Source organism: Drosophila gunungcola, unplaced genomic scaffold, assembly GCF_025200985.1.
Source record: "Drosophila gunungcola strain Sukarami unplaced genomic scaffold, Dgunungcola_SK_2 000001F, whole genome shotgun sequence".
NCBI classification, from domain to species: Eukaryota; Metazoa; Arthropoda; class Insecta; order Diptera; family Drosophilidae; genus Drosophila; species Drosophila gunungcola.
The window spans coordinates 13,205,023-13,229,002 of record NW_026453197.1 but is presented as its reverse complement, the minus strand read 5'-3'; the positions used below and the strand labels follow the sequence as shown (position 1 = coordinate 13,229,002).

Here is a 23,980-nt window from a genome sequence, read left to right as displayed (position 1 = left end):
TAATAAAATTATGGACTTGTCATTTAACTATGGGTGGTACAACGCCTCCTTTGTGAACATATTTTTAGTCGACGATGGGCGAAAGAAAAGATCAGCGGGAATTTGCTGGCTTTTGTTCATATTACAATCAGTTGATTGTGTAAAAGCTAATAAATGAATAACATGAATATTTATTTACCTTAAAGATGTGCCCTAGAAAATAAAAGGGTTTAAGGTGGAGCCATCTAACGAAAACTTACATTTATGCTTCTAAAAAAAAAGTTTTAATTGGAAGATTTGTGTAAGAGTCAATTTTTTAATGAAATAAACATATATAAAAAAAATATATATATATACATAAATATAGGGTCGGAAACGCTGGCTATAATTTAAATTACACAAAACCACAAAAAAAATCTACAATAAACTGAAACGAGCTGTGGTCAAATTAAAACGATAATATACTAACCGCAAACGATAAAAATGTCTGTAATTAATATTTATATTCTTGTTTTATTTAAATCCGTTTAAGAAGTATGTAGTATAGTATGTAAAGATAGTCCTAACTATACCCTCCTATCGCTCTTTCTGATAATTTTAATTATGCATTTCCACAAATCAGCAAAAAGCGCATTAACCAAAACAAACTGCGGTCAAGTTAAAACGATAATATACCGATTGCAAACAACAAAATTATTTGTATTTAATATTATTGTTTTATTTAAATGCGTTATAGTAGTATGTTGTTGTTTTATTCATGTCGTTATGTTATGGCTTATAAAAATGTTAATGTAAATTGTGAACTCATCGCACGACTTTCCATCTTATGTTCTTTTTTTTATGTTCCATTTCATTTTAATGGTTGATTGATCTTTGCTCTATTAAATATAAGATTTTTATGCAGTTTGTAAGTATTTATTTGTATATAAATGATTTTGCTTGTAATTGCTGTCGCAAGCGTTGCCTAAATTTTTTTCTTCTCCTTTGCCATTTTGTTGGTTCAGTCATTATGAAATACAATTGTTTATAACTATATTGGGGGTTTCTTTTGTTTTTATCAAAATATATCAAATGCTAACTTATGTTTTAAAGCTTTCTATTTAGTTATTGTATTACAATTCTGTTAATCTCCGTTAATGCATCCATTTTGTAGTTTCTGTTGTCCTTCGTCATTAAAAATTTTGATAAGTTGAATATAAACGTTTTGGCAGCTGCTCTGGAGTAATTTAAAAGATTGATTATTTTCTGATTAATTTTTCAAACTAATGTCTTCTTTTTATAGTATCAAATTTATCTATTAGTCAAATCTAAGCACTAGCCACACGTAAAAATTCTTTATTTAGTTATGCACCAAACGTGCCATTTATTGGTCATAATGGTAGTGTATTGTAAAAATATGCTTGCTGTGTACGCGCTTAATGACTTCCAAGTTCATGTATTTATAAAATAAAATTACAAATCTAATTAATTTTTAAAGAGGAAAAGCAAAATCATAAATATTTCGACCAAATTAAAGTTGTATTTGCCCTTAAATATGGTTACAAATTCATTCAGCACATTTCCAGCCATATATGTCTAGATTTCAGGAATATATATCCGCCTGGGTTTCAATAGGCTTTCTGAAATATACAAAATTATTCAAATTCCGTCGAATCAAACCTATTGAATTACTTTCAATAATAAATGTAAGCTTTAGTACATGCGTTTTAGCCCTAAATAGTAGATAACCGTTCTGTTCACTGCATTTTAATATATAAAATATTCAGTTATTCTTTTATAGCGAACTGATTACCAGTTAGTGTAAAGGTATTAATATATATATATTTATAGACAACCATTTCTATTTGTTCTTTAGTTTTACTACTCTCAATTTAAATGTTATTATTTGTAAAGAAAATATATTTGTGATTTCAGTTTCTAGGATTGTAGAAAACTAACCATATTAACTCTTTTGATTCTGACACATAAGCGGCACTTCAAACATGTAAGATGAGTTTTGTATAAGCTTCCTGGAAGTCTAGTTTTCAATCGACAATTCGCTTAAGTCGCGTACACAGACTTTTCAAATCTTCAGTTATGCATATAGTTTCCATAGGCAAAAGGTTATAAGCAAAGCCAACCAGTATATACAAAAATTGGTTGAAGATCGAGTACTTTTGAGTGACAATGCAATTGAGTTTATTGTTTTAAAAAATATATATAAATTAATCGTATAATAATTAACTTAGGACAACTTACTCAAAGTTGTTGCAAATGCAAATTAATTTTAAATTAAGAAAACGATTCTTTCCGATACACGCGCGTCACATTTTAGTAGGTAAACAAGAAAATAAAAACAGTCGAAACACAAATCACGCAAAAAACAAACCAAAATTAAATTCAAAAAGATACAATTCACTGTTTTCTCATTTAAGGTTAAACGAATGAAACTTAACACCTATGTAAAGAAATGCCTGAAATGCAATAACAATGTGCATTGTTCAGGTTCGAGGGAATTGCGGGGTGTGATGAGGATGGTCTTTTAGTTAAACTCTCTTCATGCTTCTTCAAAACAAAATTGAATTTTGCATATGATTCAAGGCGCAAAGCGTCGTCATTATGATTATCATCAGTAATCAGTTATCAGTAATCAGTAATCAGTAATCAGTATCATTATAAATGTTGCAAACGAGCGCGGCTTTGTAAATCTGAATGTCTTTGGAGCCGCTTGCGCCGTTTATGTATATCAAGAACACTTTTTCGAGAATTTGGATGCGCTTAAGTGAATGTCTAAAAACTAAATAAAATATATATGCTCTTATATGCACATATATGCTGCTGCTCCAGTACTGTGATTATATTGTAGGTAGCGGTCTCATTATTTCGATGTAATTAGTTGCTAATGTTGCCTTAGCCTATTGGTTTTGTGAACGAGATTCGAACATAGCTGTCACATCGCGTATTGAGAATTGTGGTGAGATCTTTTCTCTGTTGCTGCAAGAGAGAAAAGGTTAGTTAAGTTATACAAAAGGTTTGGGCATATGCACTTACTTAGTGCCCGCATTGCTCTCGGCCAACGAGTTGCGCTGCAAACGCTCGCGCGGCATCGGCTGGCCACGTTCGAACTTATTCGCTGGCGCCTTGCTGGTGCTGGTACTGGTGATGGTGCTGGTGCCATATTTCTGGGCCGCCGTCTTGACGCTGAGCAGCGAGGTGGCGGTTATTCCACCATGGACCTGAACTCCTCCACCATTGCTGGTATCACAATTTTGATTCTTCTCGTCCGAAATGCGGCGCACCCGCTGCTGACCCAGCTGACCGAGCTGACCGAGTTGCTCCTGTCCATTGCCCTGGCCGTGGCCCATGTGGAGGGTGCTCTCCGAGCCACCGCCAGCCACGCGGGTCAACTGCTTCAGATTCATGTCCATGTCCTTCTGCAGGGCGTGCATGTCGCCGCGCGACTTCGACTTGATGCGCAGCGATTCGGCGGCCTGGAAGTTGTCCTCCGCATTGAGTTCGGTGCGCGAGCGAGACTTTAGCGTGTCGCCGTAGTACTTCTGCGTCAGCTGCTGACGCCGCTCCTCCTTGATCTTGTCGATGCGTTCGCGGTCCAGGATCACCCCAGTCAGCACGCTCTTGCGTCCCGCCGGAGGCAGGAACTGATTGGGCATGTGGTTCTGCTGGATCAGCGAAATGCGATTCTCGGTGGTGGGCGTTGTGGGCGTGATGGGGTCCGGTTCGCCGCCGCGCTTCTGGCAGATCTCCTCGGTGATGCTCATGCCTGGCAAACGCTTGGGGGGATTCAGGGTCTTGGGTCGCGTAAAGTCAAAGCTCTTGCGCCGGCTGTTCACCTCTGAGGACGACGACGACGCCATCACCTCGGGCAGCTTGCCCGCCGCAGACAGATCTTGTAGCTGCTTGCCCCCGAACTCGCGGACAAAGGCGTTCTCGTCCAGCGAACGCGTTATCTTCTGGGCACTGCTGCTCAGTTTCTTCAGCGGCACGGGTGCGGGCATTGCCTTGGGCACGCTCAGCTCATTGGGCTTCTTCATGGAGCCGCCGCGCACCGAGAAATCGAAATTGGGCAGCTGCTCCACCGGCGAGCTCTCGAACTTGTTGGCCAACTCCTTGACACTGAACGAGGGCGACTTGCTGGGTGACGACTGCTCGTGCTCCATGTTGTCCGGCAAACTGTCTAGACTATCGAGTTCGATTCTATCACTGCCGCTTGGCTTCTGTTCATCTGCGTTGAGTTTCATCTCCTCGCCACGTAGATTTTCGTAAACTGTTTTCGGTTTGCGCAGCTCGATGTTTTCGTACAGCAACTGCGACTCTTCTTCATCCTCCGGCTCCTGATCCTCCTCCTGCTGCTGCTGCTGCAGCTCCTGGTGCTCCTGATGCTCCTGGTGCTCCTGTTCCAGCTGCAGCAGTTGCTGGGTCATCTCCGCGGCCTTAAAGGCACCTCCATCCTGCTGCTCCTCCTCGGCGATCTGTTTCAGGCTGGATCGCTCGTGCATCATTTGATTGACCTCGGTGACCGAGTTGCGGAACAGCTTCACCTGCTCGTAGACAATGTTCTCATCGAAGTTGGTCTCCAGCAGTACCGCCGCCGGTTTCTTCTCCTTCTCCGGCGACTTGTATGTGATGCTAATGGTGGACTTGATCGGGCTGGTGGCCACCATCTTGACGGGGGTCTGCTCGAAGTCCTCGTACACCGGCGAACTGTCGTCGGTGGCCAGCAGGGAGTGCATGCTCAGTTGCCGCTGCAGGTGCTGGTAGCCAAACTCACTGGGCGTCACCGACTGACTAGTGTTGTCCGTGAAGTTGGAGTTGTTGGGCGAGGAGCACATGGCCGCCGCCGCCGCTGCCTGCAGTTGATCCTTCACCGGCAGCGTGGCGGCTCGATTCGCCGGCTGTGGCAAGCGCGGCTGCAGTGGCTGCAGATCCAGGGATAGCTCCCGTTTTATGGCATTCATATCACGGTGCTCAGCCTCCTGGCGGTTGTTGAACTGCAATGGTAATGGGAATGGGAATGGGAAGGTCAACTCTAGTTCAGTTTTGGGTTTCCTTTTTTTTTTTTTTGAGGTATGTACTTACATGTTGCCCCAGACTCTCGTGCGAACTGCCCAGGTAGCTGCTGGCCGCATCCAGACCCAAGAGCAGCTGCTGCTGCATGTTGGACGAGACGCCGGACACGCCGGACATGGCCGAGGTCAGCATTAGGGGCTCCATGTCGTACTGGGGAGTGTTGACCGCCGAACTGTTCTCCGAACTTTCGGTGTCGCACAGCAGCAGTGAGTAACGAGGACTGCGGGCGGGAGTTGTGGGCGTGGGCACGGCCAGCTTGGTCTGGCCATCTTCCAGCAGTTCCACTCGTGGTTTCCTCAGAACAGCGGTATTGTTGGTACTAGAAGTGAATAAACATTATGTTATTGTACTGAAAAGACATATCTTTTCATCTATACTCACTGCACTGATCTGGGAGCGGCTGGCTCCTGCTTCTGTCCCGGCTGCGTGAAGGTGCCCTGGTAGCTGAAACGCTCCTTGGCCGCTTGCTGCTCCTTCCGCTTGGCCCCCAGCTGCACCGACGGATAACTGTAGCGGGTCAAGGAGGTGGAGCCACCACCACCAGGTGCCGTTGTCGTTGGCGAAATCTGAGATTGGGCCGCCCGCGCCGGCTTTGGCGGCGGATGCACTTCAACGCTGGCGAACTGCTGCTGTGTGGTGGGCACATTCTCCGGAGTGCCGCAGTCAATGAACTGAATGTCACACAGCTGATCCTCCAGCTTGTAGCGCTTGCAGCAGTTCTCTGCTCCAGCGGATTCGTGGCCACAGGCGGCGGCGGAGGAGGTGGATGAGGCAGCAGCAGCTGGAGCCGCTGAAGAAGGTGGCGCCGGCATGGTCCTGGCCGCACTGGGAGACAGGAGATTGAGGCGTGGCTGCTTCTTGGGACTCGGATTAACGCTGTTCGTCTGGCTGGAGAATTCCTCCGGTCGGGCGCGCATTATGCGACGCGTGGCACATCCGGAGGCAGGCGGCACATTCTCCTTGCCGACGCGCGGCGAGCTGACCAGCGACTCGCTCTCCGAGAAGATGCGCATCTCGGGCTCCTCGCGGTCGAAATTGAGACCCAGCTCGGAGAGCTCCCGCGACGGACAGGTGGTCATGTGACCCCGTTGCGGCGACTGCAGCAGATCGAAGTAGGAGTCGTGCGAGACGCTCCGCGAGTGGCCCACCGTGCGTAGGCTATCGATCGAATTGGAGCGTATGCACAGGTCCATCGGCTTCGGATCGCGTTCGTTGCTCGTCGTCTCCAGCAGCTCAATGGACTTGGGCTTGTCGCCCTTGGTCAGTTCCTTGCTGGCATGCGCATGCGAGGCCTGCACAAAGCTGACCCGCGATGCCACCGAGTCCTTGGCATCCGCGGTGTTCTTCTGGCCAGGATCGGGGTTACCCTGACGCTGACTGCGGGTGAATATCGACTTCCAGGACGGTGTCTTGTCCGGTTTACGCTTCTGCCAGCTGCGTGGTGCCGATAGCACCGTGTGGTATTTATCCGGCAAGCTGGACGGACCACCGCCCACTTCGATGTAGGAGCCAATGTTCGAGGCGGCATTGCTGCTCGCACTGGTCAGCATGCTGATGGGCAGCGATTGCTTGAGATCGCCGCCCTCGACCCGCGAATGTCGCTCCTGCGCCTCCTCCAAACTGATCAACTTGGCGCCACCGGTGCTCAGGCTCTTGGGACGCTCCACCATGCCCAACGATTGATCCTGCTCCCGCTGTTCCACCAGCAGACTTTCACAATCGGTGAGTGACTCCAAGCGCAGTTCTCCACCAGCATTGGCAGCAGCGGCGGCAGCAGCAGCACTTGTCACCATGCTGTGGCGAGACGGATGATCCTCCAGAGCATCGAAGATGTTATGGCAATTCCGTATCAGGTACTCGGTGACCACTGCCTGCACGCCCACTCCCCTCAGGGCAGCCACGCCCCCCGACTCGAGGGCGGGCGAACGTAGAAGATTGGGCGCCCACACAATGGCCAGGTTCTTGTCCGTCATGCCAGTGCGTTCGTGGTGCTGCGACACCTTGTACAGATGCTCGGAAAGGTATTTGAGGGTTCTGCAAAGCAAGAAAAAGAATGTTTATTTTTGTAATTAAATATTTAATGTAATTCAATTAAAATTCCATGCAATTCAATGAAAAAATAACCATTTACTTTAATATTACCACCATCACGTTTTCAATTTCACAAGCAAATTGACTTTTGGTTGGCATTCAGCTAAAAGGAATTTCTGAATTTATTGTTATTGTATTTTAATTTATTTAACTTCAATTCAATTAAGTTTTTTTTGTATGTACGAAAAACTATTTAAACAATTTTGTTCCTTTATAAATGAATATTCTGATACATCACAGATAAATCAATGTATATCAGATAGCTATTTCCTCTTAATTTATTAAATTTCAATTGATTTAAGTTTTTTGTTATGTACGAAAAGTCATTTAAACAGTTTCGTTCATTTACAAATAAATATTCTGGTACATTACATAGAAACCAATGTATATCAGTTAGCTATTTACTCTTATAATCGACTCAATAAAATGAAATAAGTGTCAAATTAAAGATTTTCACATTACTAACCGATAGTGCGGAGGTGGCAGCTTGAGCACCGTCTCCTTCATGAGTCGCAGTCGCTCGTCCGCCTCGTCGGCCTTCACTTGGATGGCCTCCACGAAGTTGTCGTACAGCTGGTAGGTGCACAGGGGATTGGGAAGCTCACGGAAGTACATCTTGAGCAGCGAGCTGACCGCATGGATGTCCTGCTTCATCTCGGGATTGCCCAAATCGGGGACCCGCTCCTCGTCGAAGGCGCGTCTCAGTCGCTGGATGTTCGAGGTGATGCCAGAGAGCCGATAGATGCCGTCGATGACGCCATAGTTCTCGATGAACTCCGCGCAGGAGCGCAGTACCATGGGTATGTCCTGGCCACTGTTCAGCAGGTGCTCGGACAGGTCACAGTTAAAGACGCGCTCGCGGTAGATGCCGCTCTGTTTGAGGCGACGACGTGATGGTCGCGACAAGATGAAGGAACGGAAGAAGGCGATCAGCTTGCCGTGCTTGCGCAGCACCGGCTTTGTGGGCGACGCATCCAGGTGGCCGACGAGCGGAGCCGGCATGGGAAAATTCCGGGGCACCTTGTCGCCGATGGTGGCCACACAGGATTGGGGGAAGAAGCCCACCTCGTAGAGGGACTTCTGCAGGTGCGACTTCTTGCCGCGCCACCACACGGACTCCGCCGGACTGGGCATATCGATCACGGAGATCATGTCGCCCACCTCGATGTTGATCTCATCGGGAGCCTGTGCCTGGTAGCGCCTCACTCCGTAGGCAGCGCCCACCGCCGGCGTGTTGATAGTCCGCTGGGTCTCGCCATCCGCCAGAGGCAGTCGCCTGCCCTTATTGTCCAGCTGCAGCCAGGTGAGAATGGTGCCGCAGGTCAGCGAATCGGAGGCGATCTTCGAGAAGCGCTCCAGGTACTTGGCCACCGCATATTCCACATCCGACTCGCTGGGCAACTCGGCCGCCAGCTCCTCCATGTTGCGCAGCCCACTGATCTTGCGGTCGTACACGCACCGGTGGAGCATCTCGTCCAGCAGCTGCATGTTCTCGAAACTGCGCTTGATCAGGAACGGTTCGCAGCGCTGCGGGCACACGCGGATGATGAACCAGCAGCTCTCCGGCGAGAAGCTGCGCAGCGAACTGTGCGGCAGATCGCCGCCGATCGACTGGGAGGCAATGCTGCTGCCCATGTGCTCCGACTTGTCGTCCAAAAGCTGCACGGACAGCGGACCCAGCTGGACCCGTTCATAGTGGAAGTGGGCGCATTCCTCCAGCTTGGGAAATCGACAGGATTTCTAATGATACAAAATAAGGTTTGGGTTATAATTTGAACAATTCTAAAGTGAAAATGTAGACTACTCACGCTGTTCAGCGGCTGCACGGCCATGTGTCGACTGGGCTTTGGAGGCGGCACCATGCCCTGAACGGGCGGACTGCAGCTGGACTCTGTGGAGGCATTGGAGATTTGTGATGTGTTCATGGAGGCGAACATGTCCTGGTAGCTCAGCCCGGGCAAACTGTCGGCGGGCACAATTTTGAAGTTCAACTGCGCACTGATCGCCGCCGCCGGTGCATCCATTTCGAACTGCAGTGGCGCCTGAATGTCCTTCTCAGTGCTGGCAGTGAGGCAGCCAGTGGCGCCGCCATTCACTCCGGCACCACCCTCCGTCGAGGCCAAAGCATGGGAGTGGGAGTGCAGCTGGGCTGCCAGGGATGTGCTGACCTTGTCCGACATGATGGGCACTCGATGGTCACTCTACGCCAGTTGCAAACATCTGAAAGAAGCGAAAGAATGTGCTTTATGGTTAAGGCCTTCACGAGTAGTAAAAACCCATCACAAATAACAAAGGCTATGCAAAGGCTAAAAGTCTTCCCACAGTTCTTCCATTCACAAGGTCCCATCATTATTATTCTGTTCTCAAGCCTTTCGTTTTCATTTGCATAAACCACTTACGGACTTTATTTAGTCAATATTAAAGTTGGTAAATTGCATACATCATTATAAGAATATATACCTGCAATTTGGCAAACCCATCTATTAATAAAAATTAAACTAAAAACTCTACTCTTGAACTCCTTTCTAACTTGTTATCAACTTGTTCTTAGAATCTTGGCGTTCTCATTCGCGAATCTAGAGCTTAAATCCGGAACGCAGACAGTAGCCAGTAATTCACTTTCGTCTGATCCAATTCCAGCGTAGAAAAGGCCACCCCAAATTGAGTGCAGTTTAAGTCAAAGTACCCCCCAAAGGCCAAATTAAACATTCAGGCCTCGTTTATTGGCGTTTACTTTCTAATGGCACGCGCGATCTTTTCATCACCAACCAAGCGACCTGGAGTCTCGCCAGGCCAAAATGTTCTACTTTCGAGCAAAATAAAAAAAGGGGGTAAACTCTTTCCTTGTCTTGGCGCTGGAATAAATAAGGTCACTGGCTCAGACATGCGGCAGGATGTGGCACATGTTGGGGTTTGGCTCAGCTCGACTCGCCTCGCCTCGGCTCCATAAATATATACAATAAATATTTATAAAGTTCAAACCAGTTGGGGGACTCGAATTGGGAATGGAGTTGAGAATGAGAATGAGAATGGGATTCGCAGATTGCGATTCGAAATGGATGCAACTGGGGGAGATGTGGATGTCGATGTGGATGTGGACGAAGCTGGATGCCTAGCGGTGGTTCTGATTTACAGGCGACACGAAATGCAATCGCCGCCAGGCTGGAGCATTTAAACTTTCATAAATTAAGCGAACACAGCGGACAACTTTTGGCCGAAGCGAAACCATTTGAGCGGTACGCAAACGGGTTTTTCCACTCGCCTAGGAAAAAGTCCAGTCCGGTGAGGCCGTCCATCACTTGCAGCCGTAGCGCAACAAAACTATTAAAAATTGTTAACGCTAACGGTCTCAAAATGCAGCCACATAAAGAAAGATCAAAACGACAAAACTGACAGAAATGCAAAGTGTGCATATAAAATCGGGTAAAACAAAATATAAAATCAAACGGCAACGACCTGGGAATGAAAAAAATAAAAAAACGAATAACAAAAGATCAAAACGATGTCATCAAATTGATCTTGTAATCGACGGCTACCCAATAATGGTTGAATAAATGAATGAATGTGATAATGCGCAATCTACCGCTTTCTCAACGTGTTCTTATAATTTAATTAAGGTTCGTATTGTTAAATTTGTTGTTCTCCCATCATTAATATTTAAAGAATTCTGTGTAGTCAGCACGTTCTTGAGATATAAACCATGTGCTTTATATCTTTCCAAATAACAAAATGGACAGTCTGATATTCATTTCTAGCAGATTCCTTTTTAAGTATTTCCTGTAATAAAATATTTTGTGTTCTTTTTAATGACTTGATTAGCACTTTGAAATTAAAGCTTATAATCAACATTTTATCCGAGCTAAACTTTAATTTTAGCTGTGGCCTACAAATATAAACGCTCATATATTTTGCAATTGAAAATTTTAATGATTGTGAGATTTAAATTAACATACATAATTAAGCAGATGATGATTGCTTTGAATCTCATAACATTTATGCAGAAATGCAACATATTCAATTTTCTTGATTGCCCATTGCACTTTGGCCAAAAACGAACCCAATGAAGACATTTTCCCATCGGTTTGTTTGGCCGGCTCACTTTCTCCAATCAATTGAACACAACATTGTCTATGTCCGGAGTGTGTGAGAGCACCGGCAGAGCAAACATTTCAATCGGCTTTGGCTTTGCAAGAGGCTAATTTAATGCTATGAAATAACTTAATGTTGGACAATAGTTAATGGCTTTTTAATGGCAGGTTTCAGGCTCCATTTTCCACTTCAGCTTGGTCTGCTTGGTCTGCCTGGTCTGTTTTTTTTTTCCCCCACAGCCGACTTGACTTCTCGGGTTTGACCCAATTGACTCTTGCAGCGAGAAACCGAAAGCTAAACATGACAATGATCTATAAAAAACAAGACTGGCATCGTAAGTGCGTGAGTCCGAGAGACTAACTAGACGTACATGTACGTATTTAATAAGCTGAATAAAAGTTGCCTGTCTAGGCCGCTGTGTTGTTTGTGCTAATTTATGGCCCAAAGTGGGTCACTCACTCACTGGTTTCTAGAGCGAGCAATTGCAGCGAATGATGTCGGTTGTCGGCCATAAAAGACTTACGAGGCTGCAAATGCATGCATAATGTGCTTAAACCTAGTTGCTGACTGAGACTGCCAGTCGGTAGGTAGTCCGTCCGTCCGTCTGTTCGACATTCATTCATTCATTCACTCAGCCAGTCAGTCAGTCAGTCAGTCAGTTAGTCTGTTAGTCACTCACTCACTTCAGCCGGCAAGTGCTAAACAATGCTGGTGTGCATCTAAATGAGACGGATACGCCGCCGGACAATTAAATAGATCCGCGCCAGTTTATCTTGGGAAATGCCAGGAATCTGGACTTAAATATCACACTTTATGACAGGATATAGAATATCCCAAGCATTCTAAACCAAACTAGTTTTAGATGGAATGAGTTTTGAACACATCTCTACAAAAAACTAAATTAATTGATTTTAGGAATAATTGGCTTAAAGTTAGGAAGTCATAACCTAAAACGACTCCCATAAACTTCGTTTTAGGCCATGTTTTCCTAAATTTTGTATGGAATTCTCAAATTTAAGGCAATTTTGTTCTTAAATTAAGGCAATTTATTTAAATAAATACACTAATCTTTAAGACAATATGTTTAATTCAGTCGATTAAGCCCTGACTCACATGAAACTGTAGCTATAAGCATTATTATTGGCCTTGGCAGATCCGTATTATATAACCTAATTATATATCCAGACGGGACCAAGTCAAATGAAAGCAATTTCGTCACAGACACATAGACAAACAGACAGACAGAGTGACTAATGGGCTAACATGAAGTCATTAAACTGGCCAATTGAAGCCAGCGCTCCTATAAACTATGCAGCATGAACAAATTGCAGCCCAAGGCTGCTCCGGTTGCTGTATGGTATATGTTATATGGTATATGCTGCTGACTGCTGGCTGCCGTTAATCTGTTGAACAGAGCAGTATCAATCTGCGCCCCAGTTGACAGCTAGCCGTGGCACTTGTGCTTTTGGAAATCTGATCAGTTTGGCTCGCTTGGCTGACTCATATCATATGGTGGATTGGCTTTCAAGCCAGCCAGCGACATCTACACTCGTTTTTTAGAGAGCCCTTTGTGGGGAGTGCTCCCTGAATCGATACCACAACCCCACATTCGACTGACTGACTCATAAAACAGCAAACAAAATACAAAACTGTGGACCCAGCATGTGAGAAATGCAATTAGTCTAACCGGCATATTAGTCAACGCTCGTGGTTCGGACCGCCCAAGTCCGTTATATTATTTTTACCAGAGCGACGGGCCAAACTTTATACTCCCATGGCCGGCTTAATTGTCGAGCGAGCGAGCTTTCAACTTCCGTTCACACAATTATGGACTGTAGCACACACAAATGCAAAGTACTCACAATGTAGCAGGTGTCACAGAAAGGAGAAAAACTTGGAATGCATGCCATTTGAATACACTCATTTTATGCAATTATATTTACATTAAGGTACATTCAATTCCCAATGCCAATAAAGTATTTAATATATATTTTGGTACATAAAACTGCCAAAAATAAAGTTAAAGTTTCCTCATTAAAATGTTATATCCAAATATCAAATCTGATATGGTTAAAAAATATATAAAAAAAACATCTGCTAATTGGTCATGCACGGTTTCAGTCTCATTCGCACATGAGTATGAGTATTTATTATAAGTAGGATTGCATAACAATCGAAATGTAACAACAGCAAATTTCTAAAAGTTACTTTACAAACAGCCCATTAAAATGCCATTGTTAGGGCATTAAAAAAAGACCATCAGATATAATAAAAAAAGATGGGAAAGCAAAAGGGTAGAAAAGAAAAGCGAAATCGTTCAATTCCGCTGCCCATGTAAATTTTCTACTTTGACATTTGTGCAGAATTTCGCCGGCGCTTCACCTGCCCCCCCCCGAACTCATCCCAATCTCCCCCAGCGGACCATAAAACCTAGCCTAATGTCATTTAACGTTGTCGACAAACAGGTACACATAAACACACACACACACACACACACACAACGACACTCCGAACGACCAGACTTTATATTTTTTTAATGGAAGTGAAAGTTTTGCGCGCATCAACAAAAATATATACATTCGTATACGAATATACAAAACTAAAAAGCCAAACACACGCGGCCGGCAATATCCAAATATTTTTTCTTTACGTTGTCTTAGGCTCGTGGCGCCGGCATGGCAAATTTTCAAAAAAATAAACAAAGCCAAAAAAAAAATATATATATATGTGTCGTACAATAAAAATCACATTAACAAATATGCGAAGCAGCTGCTGGAAGAAAGCGCACTGGCCAAATATTTAGAAACAAATGTCGGACGAGTGGCAGAGGCAGAGATACAGACACAGACAAAAGCAATATAATTTAATTATTATTCATTTCTGTCCCAGCGCTACCGACTGAGTGGCCGTGCATATGAATTGTTCAATAAAGTGTTGAATTTCAATTAGACAAACGGCAATAACAAACGGGGGCAATTGGCACAAGCGCTGAAATTCATAAACAAAAACGAAAATATACACAAAATAACACCCTCCATATGAAACTTGTTCATATTAATAGAAGATTGCTGTTCTATGAATTGCTGGGCATATAAGGCTGTTCAGGGTTGATCTTCGCTTGCCTGCAAAATCCTTTGTAGGAATTTGGTATTTCAAAGAGCTATTCTTGAAAATCTATTCCTGTAGTGAAGCGAAAAATAGTTTAGAATGGACAGCAATGCCAACGAATTGCTTAAGGTTTCGATATGCTAAAAATAAGGCGAATAAAACCAGCTCCCGTTTTAAAGAAATAACTTGTAAAAACAAATGTTAAATAATAGTGAATTTATATTTATTTATTCAAAAAATATTCCAAAAATGCGCACATTTAAAATAAACGAGCTCAATTTATATTCTTTTATTGATGTATGTTTTATTCATCGTTATTGAAAGTCTGCTCACAATGGGATCAATATATCTTCATATGGGCGTTTGATATTTGCGGGGGCGTTCGTTAGAAAAATCTTGAAACCTAAAAGAATCTGCTATCCAAATTTGGTGCCTCCTCTTTTGGGTTACAATAAGTACAGGTAAGTGTAGAAATCGGCAAAGTTGTCTATCAATAAATCACACATGTTGAATTAAAATTATTCGAGCTCCAATTATTCAAACACAGCAACATTCCATTCATTCTAATTGCGCAGGTGATTCATGGCTAAATTATATATATTTTTTTAAACATGATTCTGTGTCACATTGGTGAGTCACAAAAAAGAACGAAGGGACTTTCTCTCTTATCTGAGTCTAGGGGGTTAATAGGTAGATATGGAAAAACCAAAAAAAAATAACCAAAATCGACCAAAAAATTATTATGAAAAACATACGTTTTCAAATTCTTCGAAATTCTAGTAATCACTAACAGTTTTAATGATTGTCGAAGTCTTATCAGCAGGTATTCATACTCACATGTAAATGAAACTTAGAATCAAGTGATCAAACACAATATTTGATATACTATATCACCAATGGAAAAACACACTTATTATTTGACCAATGAAGTCAATATAAGATTAAGCATTTATATTTGCTTAGTTTTGAGATGTTATACAGGTGACGTTCTTTGACAAAAGAAATTAACAATTCTTAGCGCATTTTGTATTCGACTCAGCTGATCAAGCAAACAGAGACCACATTTCAGACATTTTGATGGTTTTTGTTTCATCTGACTTAGCACTAACAACCATAACACATCAGCAACAACAAAAGCCTCAGCGACTTGTCAGTTTTAATTGAAATCAATTGAGCTCAATTATTTGATACGCATATGAAACACAACATCAGCAGTAGCAGCTACAAAAGCCCGCCAACCCAAAAATTCTTATACTCTGTGTGTGGGTTTGGCATTTTCCCCGCATATATAGCCGCAAAAGCTTGGGGGGTGTGTCCATCGCCCAATATGGAGCGTTTAAAAAGAATTTTTTACATAAATGTAAGCAAAAACAAAATGCGAATATAAAACGACGACGATGACGATGGCGGCGGCATGAACAGGTGTAAACAGCAATAAGATACAAGGTAAAAAGTGTAAAGTAGCGAATTTTCTGTTGAAATGTTTTGTGTTTCTGCTATTGTAAGCTGTTTACATTATTTTACATAGTAATTTAAGAGTTGTTAAATGCCTAGGTACAATTATTAAAAAGTCAGGAATCTATTTATGTTACTGCAATTATATTTTATAAAAGAAGTAGTTATCTATTTCATAAAGAACTACTAATATAGAAAACTGGTAGCAAAGTTCAAGTTACAGAGGTTCCAAATCAAACAAATCTGATACCAATAAGGTTCGCTTTACGTATCTCAGTGATTCAATGCCCTGCATTCTAGTGTAGTTGAGCAAAGGCCCCAATCCAGATGTTGTCAACCGAGTGAATGCAACCCCCATAGATAAAAAGGGTTTCTTCGAAGGTAGTATGAAGTATGGAAAGGGGAATCCGGGGGACTGGCAGATGTGGGCAGTGTGCAGTGTGGAATGGGTTGGTCGGCGGCGAGTTAAACGTTCCCCAACGGAATTAGTGTGAGCTCGCCGTCCGTTTGAGCGGATGTTTGAGTTGAGTGCACAGCTACCGAGGCGCAACGAAATTAATCGAACTCGGAATCGGGCTCTCGCCCAGGGGCAGCTACATAGCTCGGTTATGCTCCTGCACATGTAGCCATATAGCCGCACAGAAACAAAAAAAGGCAACGAATAAACATATAGTAGATGTATCTGGCCAACTTGACACGTTTTCTGCAACAGGCGGTCGCGGCGCAGTCAACTTTGCTCTCGTCACTCGAAATGTGCCATAATCGTGCGCAGTCGCGGCGCGAATCTTTCCCAGAGACGTGAGCCACATAATAACCGCAGTAGGAGCCGTACATACATATGCATGTACGGCGCACCAGTACATATCTGTACATATCTCGTAATAACAATAACGAGAAAGCTTGCCTGCACAAGGCCCCCGCACACAACGGCCACAATGAGTCAACAACATGAACCCAAAATGCTCTCATAGAATAGATATAATTCAAATTATGGGAGGAACTCAAGGATGGGCAAGGGATGGTTATGACTTATAACATAACAGTTTTAACCTATCTTTAAAGATACGATAGATAAAAGCTGTTGTTTTTCAAGCATTATATTCAGTTGCCGTTTATTTTACACTGTGCTATTAAGAATAATGAAAACCTTTACAAGTAAACCCTAAGAAATTTATTCTATTTTAAGAATCTAATCTTATCTATGTTATTCTTATATATTTCTTATATAAGAAAAAATTTGCTTTAAAATTTAAGCTACCTATATTTTTTAGCTACAGCTGTAATAAAAACCAAAACCCTCTTTCAAAATTAACTAATTTAAAGCTGAGTAAACTAAACTTTTAGTATAAGCTATAAAACTGTTATAGAAAAGCTAACATAAAATCCGCCTTAACAATTAGTCTACGGCTAAAAATATATGTTAACTGATTTTCTTCTGTCCCTCCTTAACACTTAATTCTTTTAGCGCACTGCTTCTCTCCTTTCACAAAAACTTTTAGCTTCGCAAAAGGGTATGAAGAAAAGTAAATGTGGCCGGCAAGCGAAAAAAATGAAAGGCCAGGAGTTGGGTTTTTTTGGAAAGTAACAGAGCAGGCCGAAATATCAGTCAGTAAGGCAGAGTGGGCGGAAAGGGAGGGAGGGGCTTGTGGGCCAGGAGCAGGAGAGAGCGAGATTCGCAGAGACACTGGCGAGAGTTCAATGTCAACTGTGTGGGCACCGCCACGAAAACTTTTTTACGACCGCTTCCGCTTTAAAAAAAATACATACAACTGGATATGTGTAAGCCCGCAACTAAAGCACGACCACACCTAAACATTAAAAACAAGCAAAGAAAAGTACATATTTCCTTCTTTTGCGTGGACAAAAACAAAAAGGCAAACATACCATACAGTGGCGGTCAATAATAAGTTCTGATTTCGAACAAACCTTTTATTAAAAGATTGAAAGATATATCTATGCAATAATAGTTTCAAATTGGAAAGTGCATAGAACAAATCTTATTGTATGAAAATAAAACCAATAAAATGATCTAATGTTTTGAAACGTCATACCAAAATGGCAAAAAAAAGTGGTTGGGAAATCCCTATAGGGTTGAAAGTTGTTTTTAGGAATTTTACAAATTCCCTCTAGGGTTGAAAGTTGCTTTGAAGGAATTTGTTTTTCTGGTATTCTCTGAAGCTCATTTCTATAATTTTAAGTGTAGTATGCAGTCAAGCAAATAAACAAACGATATGAAAATAAAATTATTCTTGATATTCTAAAGGGAACAACTAGTTAAGAGTAAAGTTTCAAAGTTATTACTATGGGTTCAAAATCCACGTTCTCTGGGGTTGAAGTTGTAAGACAAAAGAAAACAACTTTAAAGGAATGCTTTTGTTCGCTCTTCTCGCATTATCAAGGACCCTAAAAACAAGATACCTTAACGGAAGACCATTACTATTATTTTGACTGCAGCTGTACGAAGGAGAGGCATTGCCAATGGGGTGGAATGTGAATGTGTTAAGGAAAAACAGACAGATAGACAGACAGACATATGGTGGAGTTGTCTCAGGTGAGTGTGTGTGTGTGTGTGTTGTGTGAGCGGCTGGCACAGGGTGACAAAAATCTAGTGTGAAACGGACGTATCGCACTTATGACTTTTACATACCAACTATTCCAATAGCAAGGCGCAGGCATAGTTGAGTGTGCCAGACAGAGAGCGAAAAACACTCAGCTTCCTTCGCAAAAATAAAGACAAAAAGAAAATAGTCGGGGCGTTATTCGCTGTTATTCGGCACAGAACGCGTCTTGAATGATGATGGGAAAAATGATAAAACAATGGCTTTGGCACGATTAAAAGACCCAAAGACGCCAAACGGTTTTTTTTTCTGGTCTTTTTCAGCAAGCAGTAGCAGCAGCGGTAGCTATTATTTATTATTTTTGTTGCTGCCGCACAATACACTGACACACATTTTTAAATAGAGAAGAGATACTTTTTTTCAGCATATCTTTTTTCTTTTGCACGCACACGAACATGCACCCGGACATAGACACACGCACAAACGCACATACACAGACGGTGGCTATGTAATCCAAATTTTCGCATTCGTACACACCTTATTTATTTCGAATAGATCACTGGCCGAGCTATCGTGGTAATATTACAACATTTTTCACTGTCCCACTGCACAAATAACTGGGTTCCGCAGCCTTTTACAATGACAACAAATGTGCGGCGCAGCGAGGTGGAGACATCGACATCCAGTGTTGCCAGACGTAGAAACTGGTTAGCACCTAAATAATCTTGACCAACCTTGATTTCGCCCTAAAAAATCCAAAAGTTTAAAATCACATTTAATTTCAAAAAAGATTAGGCGGAAAAATAAATTTCTATTTTCTTAAATTTTATATTTGATGTGACTTTTGCAATTGTATGTTACAGAACGAAATACACTCTTTTACTGTTCTGTTTCGCCACTTATCTCTAATAATCCTAAAAACTGAAAGGGACAAAGCGAGCTAATAAAGGTTTCTAAAAATGCATCTTCGAAAGTATTCTTGTAATTATATGCATAAAACAAAGCAATGAATTATAAAAAAAAAACTTAACTTATCTTTCTCTTCCAAAAAACATTTTTGGTATTTTTTATTGAACCACGAGCGGTCACTCTTCTACCAAACAAACAAAAATCTTAATTGAATTTATTTGCGAAATGAATCCGCTGACAAACATGAAAAATGTGCTCAAGCTGAGCGAACATGAGCTGCAACATGGAGGGAAAAAGAGCTGGCATGATATGTACCGGGACTCAGCCTGGATATTCGTTGCCGGTTTTCCGTACACTCTTTCCGAGGGAGACTTGATCTGCGTGTTTTCCCAGTACGGCGAGGTGGTCAACATTAATCTGATTCGGGACTCCAAAACGGGGAAATCTAAGGTAATTTCTTACTATATATAATGGATACTATAATAGTTATGTCGTGTCATTTAGGGCTTCTGTTTCCTGTGCTACGAGGACCAGAGATCCACAGTTCTGGCAGTCGACAACCTGAATGGCATCAAGATCATCGACAGAACCCTACGAGTGGATCATGTGGCGGACTACAAGCCGCCCAAGGAAAACGAGAAGATGGACGAGGAGACCCTTCGTCTTTATATGGAAGGTTGTGCCCCGAAACCTCAAATTCAACACATAAAGACTGAGAAAACAAAAGACACCAAGAAGTACAGGTAACAAAGAAGCCTTTTAAGGCTTTTATAGATTTAAATTAAGTTTATCAATACCGTAAAAAACTTAATAAACAGAATTGTTAAACTTTGCATTTTAAAAGTAATTAAATTTTTAATTAAAATTGAAGTCACATACAAGAAAAACGATTTAAGAATTAACACAACAACAATTTAAGCCAATTTCCATTTCAAAGATACTTTATTTATTCTAAAGCTAAAACATAATTTATTTGTATCTTAAATCTATTGAAAATCGACTGTAAAGGCTTGAAATTGAATTTCTCAATTGGCAGAATGGTTTTGCCAGCATTCATTCATCATCAGCGCTTGCGAATGAGTCACTATCATCATCCTCATCATCATTCTGATCCTCCAACTCTTTTAGAATCCTTCTCTTATAGCGCTCGTAGGCGCTGCCCCTTTCCCGCTCCGCATTATAAAAGTCCACATCGTCCACAAATGAGTCTTCTTGGGTGTCAATCGTATGGACATAGGGATCGTGGTAGGTGGCATAGTCTTCATCATCGCTGGTGCTGGCAAACTCATCCTCGTCGTCATCTTAAAGTACATTTATAAATGCAATCAAGTAAGAATACATATTGCAAAGTACTTACCGAGCATAAACTTGTTCATTTGCCGGCACAATTCCTCATCGGAACCCATGCCGCCCGCTTCTTCGTCGTCCGGGTAATCATTCGTAAAGTAGTTCTCCTGATTCGAGTCCTCCGAATCGTAGTCCTCATCCTGATCATTGTAGCAATCCTCAAGCACAATCTCACCCACAGGAATCACTCTGTGGAAAAGGCGATATAATTAATTGGTTTATTTGGGAGCTTTGATCGAGTAGCACTTTGAAATTGAAACACAGCAAAGTTTGTCATGTATTTTAGTCCATTTCTTTATTCAGTTTACTTTCGATTTCGGGCAACGCTAGACCCCAACAAAAATAAAGCAAATTAAACTAAAACTATGCACTTAATTAGACTTCAGCACTATGGTTCTTTTCAGAATGAAATAAAAAACCAAAAAGTCAACTGACAACTAGCGAAAAATAAATGAAAAATACTCAGTTTTAGAATATGCGGGGTGTGTTTGTGTGCGTGTGAAGCTAAAAGCTAATTAGATCTAGAAACTTATGATAATGAGACATTTGCCTAAAACGCGAAGCCGATTTATCAAACAAGGTATAATAAAAACTATTACTTTAAATTCGAATTTAATAGAATACTTAGAAATACTAATTTTTATTTAAAGACTTTGGCAAGCAGGAATTATGAAAACTTTACATGTTTATAGTACAATTTGATGATTATTATTTTAACATTGGAATAATGGAATAACATATTTTTAATTATATTGTACAGAATCTCACAAACACAGTTTTGTTAGCAGGTGTAAATGTTCGTTTCAGATTTTAATAGGAAATAGTTTTCAGCAACATCAATGGTTGATTCAGCACAGTATCGTTATAATCATGCCGTGTTTGTAGTGTTTAGGCATTTGTCATATGCTGATGTTAATGAACTATTCGTGATGTGTGATGCCAGTTGCAGTCCTTTTTTTATTGTCGTGGGTGGGGTGTTGGGTGTCATCACACTTCTTTAATGCCTGGGCTTTGTCTCTCTGTCTCTCAGATTCAGATTTTTGTCATGTTTACCAGTAGCAGTTGTTGTAGTAATTAAACGGATAATACAACCTTATGGAGAACGAATCGTATTATTGAACTATATTCAGTGATTGCAATTATGTCTAGATGATTTAGATTAGGGGGTAATATGCAAATGAGACCTGGCCCGAGGACTACGAATACAGACATACGCACACCCACACAGATACGCTAGCACCGACACACAGACACACCGCTTACATATATGTATGCCATAAAAATATATGTGTATATAGTAATCGGTTACATATAGTAATTGGTAAGGCTCAACGTTTTCTGTGGCTCAATATGTATGACAAACCTTAGATAGTTGTCATCCATCATATCGACATAGGCCGCCTGCATCTCGTTCTCGGGAACATATAGATCGTAAACATAACCCACATCGGAATCGGCGGGCTGTTGCTGATCATGGCTGGTTTCTATATCCAGCTGTCGATCTTGAACTGTGGCATTTTCCGATCCCGATTGCTGTTGCTGCTGCTGTGATTCAATGTCCACTATGGTTATGTGACGTTTGCTGGGCTGTGGCTCCTGGTTCTGATCCTCCGAGCATGTCGCTTCGTTGGCATTCTCCTCGAGGGTACTGCGCAGGCAGTTTACCACCCGGAAGCGCTGCTCTCGGGCATTCTGCTGGGCCTCCTGGCGCTGGCGATCCCGCCGCAGGGCACTGGCAATGGCCGCATCATTGGAGCGCTGCTGTTGCACCAGCTCACGGGCCGTGGTTTTGTTCAGTCTGGCAGCCGCGAATTGTCGAGTGGCACAATCGTCCTGGGGAGAAAAACGAAATCCAAAGTTGGATAACCAAAATAAGGTCTATATTTTATCTTTACCTCTTGCCTTGCAATAAACTTACAATGAATTATAGTTTAACTAGCTCGTAACCTTGGGTCACCCCGAATATGTAACATTCTCATTAACCAGGTCTAGTTAAGGCAAACTTTTATTAAAATTTATTAAATTGTATGTCTAGCCTCGCCAGAGCGATAAACATACAATATTATTATTAAAATCGATCTAACGTGGTATACAGCTGACAAAGTCCAGAACTTTATACATCGATTTTAAAGATAAGAATTTGATAAATGCTGATTGTTTTTATCAGAGTTTTGTTTGAGCTAAAGAAAATAAAATGTAACTAAGAGTTAGTACTGCTTTAAGAGGTTTAAAGTTAGAACAATGATGGTTATAGTACTTTTATAGGATGCTTACGAGTTAAAGATAAGTTAGTTAATTTGGAAGACATCGCCATAATCTTTTTAAGAGGAATACAAAAATACCGACTTAGTAATCTAACAAGAACTGTTTACTTTTTGAAAAAGTGCATTGAACTATGCAAATGAGCTATTCGATTTTTTTAAATTTTGGAGGAGTTTTAAGAGGGTTACAGGAAATGATTTATTCATAAAAAGGATTGAACCGCGTGGCAAATCAAAGGATACTGGTTCCCGATTTCTCACCTGCTTTTCCAGCGTGCCGGCAAACTTGAGCACGGTGGTCAGCTCGTCTTTGTCTGATGCCGCCACTCCCGCCACTGCTCCCGCATCCTCCAGAGAATTCTCATCGTTTTGGAGGCGCCTCCGCTTGCCGTTTAGCACAAAGGCCTGTGTGGGGTTCCTCGTCGATGCGCCGCTTTATACGCACAACCGCAGGCATTTTGATTTAATCGGCAAATAGGTAAAACAATTCAGGGCGAAGCAATTCGATTAGACCAAAAATGTGATGGACGCGCAGAGTGACCGTTTCGGGCGTGCCAAAAAATAACCTGGCAGATTACCATCATTAATAAATAGAGGTGGGATAAGATGCGATGAATTTTATATCGTTATTTAGATTTAAAAACTTTTGATTCAAATATTTAGATTGAAATATAGATTTCGCTGGTCACAGTTTTTAAAATCAATTTTAGAATGGGCAATTAACTAATTTTTTAAAATCGGTGCTAGGTCAAAGCCTATTATTTATCTTTAAGCAAAAATAATGAAAAACTTACAATATATAGATATCGGCTACCTATAGTAATTGGTAAGGCACAAGAAATAGAAAACAATATATATTTTGCTCATTTAATAAGCCTTAAAAAATTGTATAATACAACCATATTGGACAATCAATAAAATTCCGAAAATCTTAAAGCACTTCCATGTTGCAAAACACTTCTTTTGTTAAAAAGTATAAAATTATATTGTTTCTATGTGAGCAAAAATGTACTACAGTTTGCTATTTATAAAGCAAAAATGAAGTTTCTTTAATTTTGTTATTTCATAGTTAAGAATACGGAATACCTCTAGTGCTTTTGTTTATGTAAATTCCTG

The 23,980-nt window shown here is 41.8% G+C and overlaps 3 protein-coding genes across 4 annotated transcripts; 1 reads left to right on the top strand and 2 right to left on the bottom strand.

Moving 5' to 3' along the window:
• Nucleotides 1-1,168: 1,168 nt before the first annotated feature.
• Nucleotides 1,169-19,055, bottom strand: LOC128261182 (GTPase-activating protein CdGAPr). Of its 2 annotated transcripts, XM_052994730.1 has the most exons (8): nucleotides 18,885-19,055; nucleotides 18,437-18,506; nucleotides 8,946-9,357; nucleotides 7,604-8,877; nucleotides 5,428-7,080; nucleotides 5,056-5,365; nucleotides 3,010-4,967; nucleotides 1,169-2,952 (listed from the first exon to the last, which is right to left on the bottom strand). In XM_052994730.1, exons 3-8 carry the CDS (start codon nucleotides 9,315-9,317, stop codon nucleotides 2,874-2,876), a joined length of 5,646 nt encoding a protein of 1,881 aa, XP_052850690.1. In that variant the 5' UTR covers nucleotides 9,318-9,357; nucleotides 18,437-18,506; nucleotides 18,885-19,055; the 3' UTR covers nucleotides 1,169-2,873. The 2 variants fall into 2 exon arrangements, with proteins under 2 accessions (XP_052850690.1, XP_052850689.1); XM_052994729.1 differs by lacking the exon at nucleotides 18,437-18,506.
• Nucleotides 19,056-19,412: 357 nt separating this feature from the next.
• On the top strand, nucleotides 19,413-20,091 carry LOC128261931 (RNA-binding motif protein, X-linked 2). The gene is made up of 2 exons (XM_052995881.1): nucleotides 19,413-19,706; nucleotides 19,761-20,091. The coding sequence occupies exons 1-2, from the start codon at nucleotides 19,482-19,484 to the stop codon at nucleotides 20,001-20,003; spliced, it is 468 nt and encodes a 155-aa protein (XP_052851841.1). The 5' UTR covers nucleotides 19,413-19,481; the 3' UTR covers nucleotides 20,004-20,091.
• Nucleotides 20,092-20,184: 93 nt separating this feature from the next.
• Nucleotides 20,185-23,419, bottom strand: LOC128261930 (uncharacterized). Its single transcript, XM_052995880.1, is given in 5 exon segments — nucleotides 20,185-20,557; nucleotides 20,614-20,792; nucleotides 21,967-22,436; nucleotides 23,126-23,269; nucleotides 23,271-23,419. Coding segments are annotated over 5 exon segments (1,092 nt in total). The 5' UTR covers nucleotides 23,322-23,419; the 3' UTR covers nucleotides 20,185-20,309.
• Between the last annotated feature and the right edge of the window lie 561 nt (nucleotides 23,420-23,980).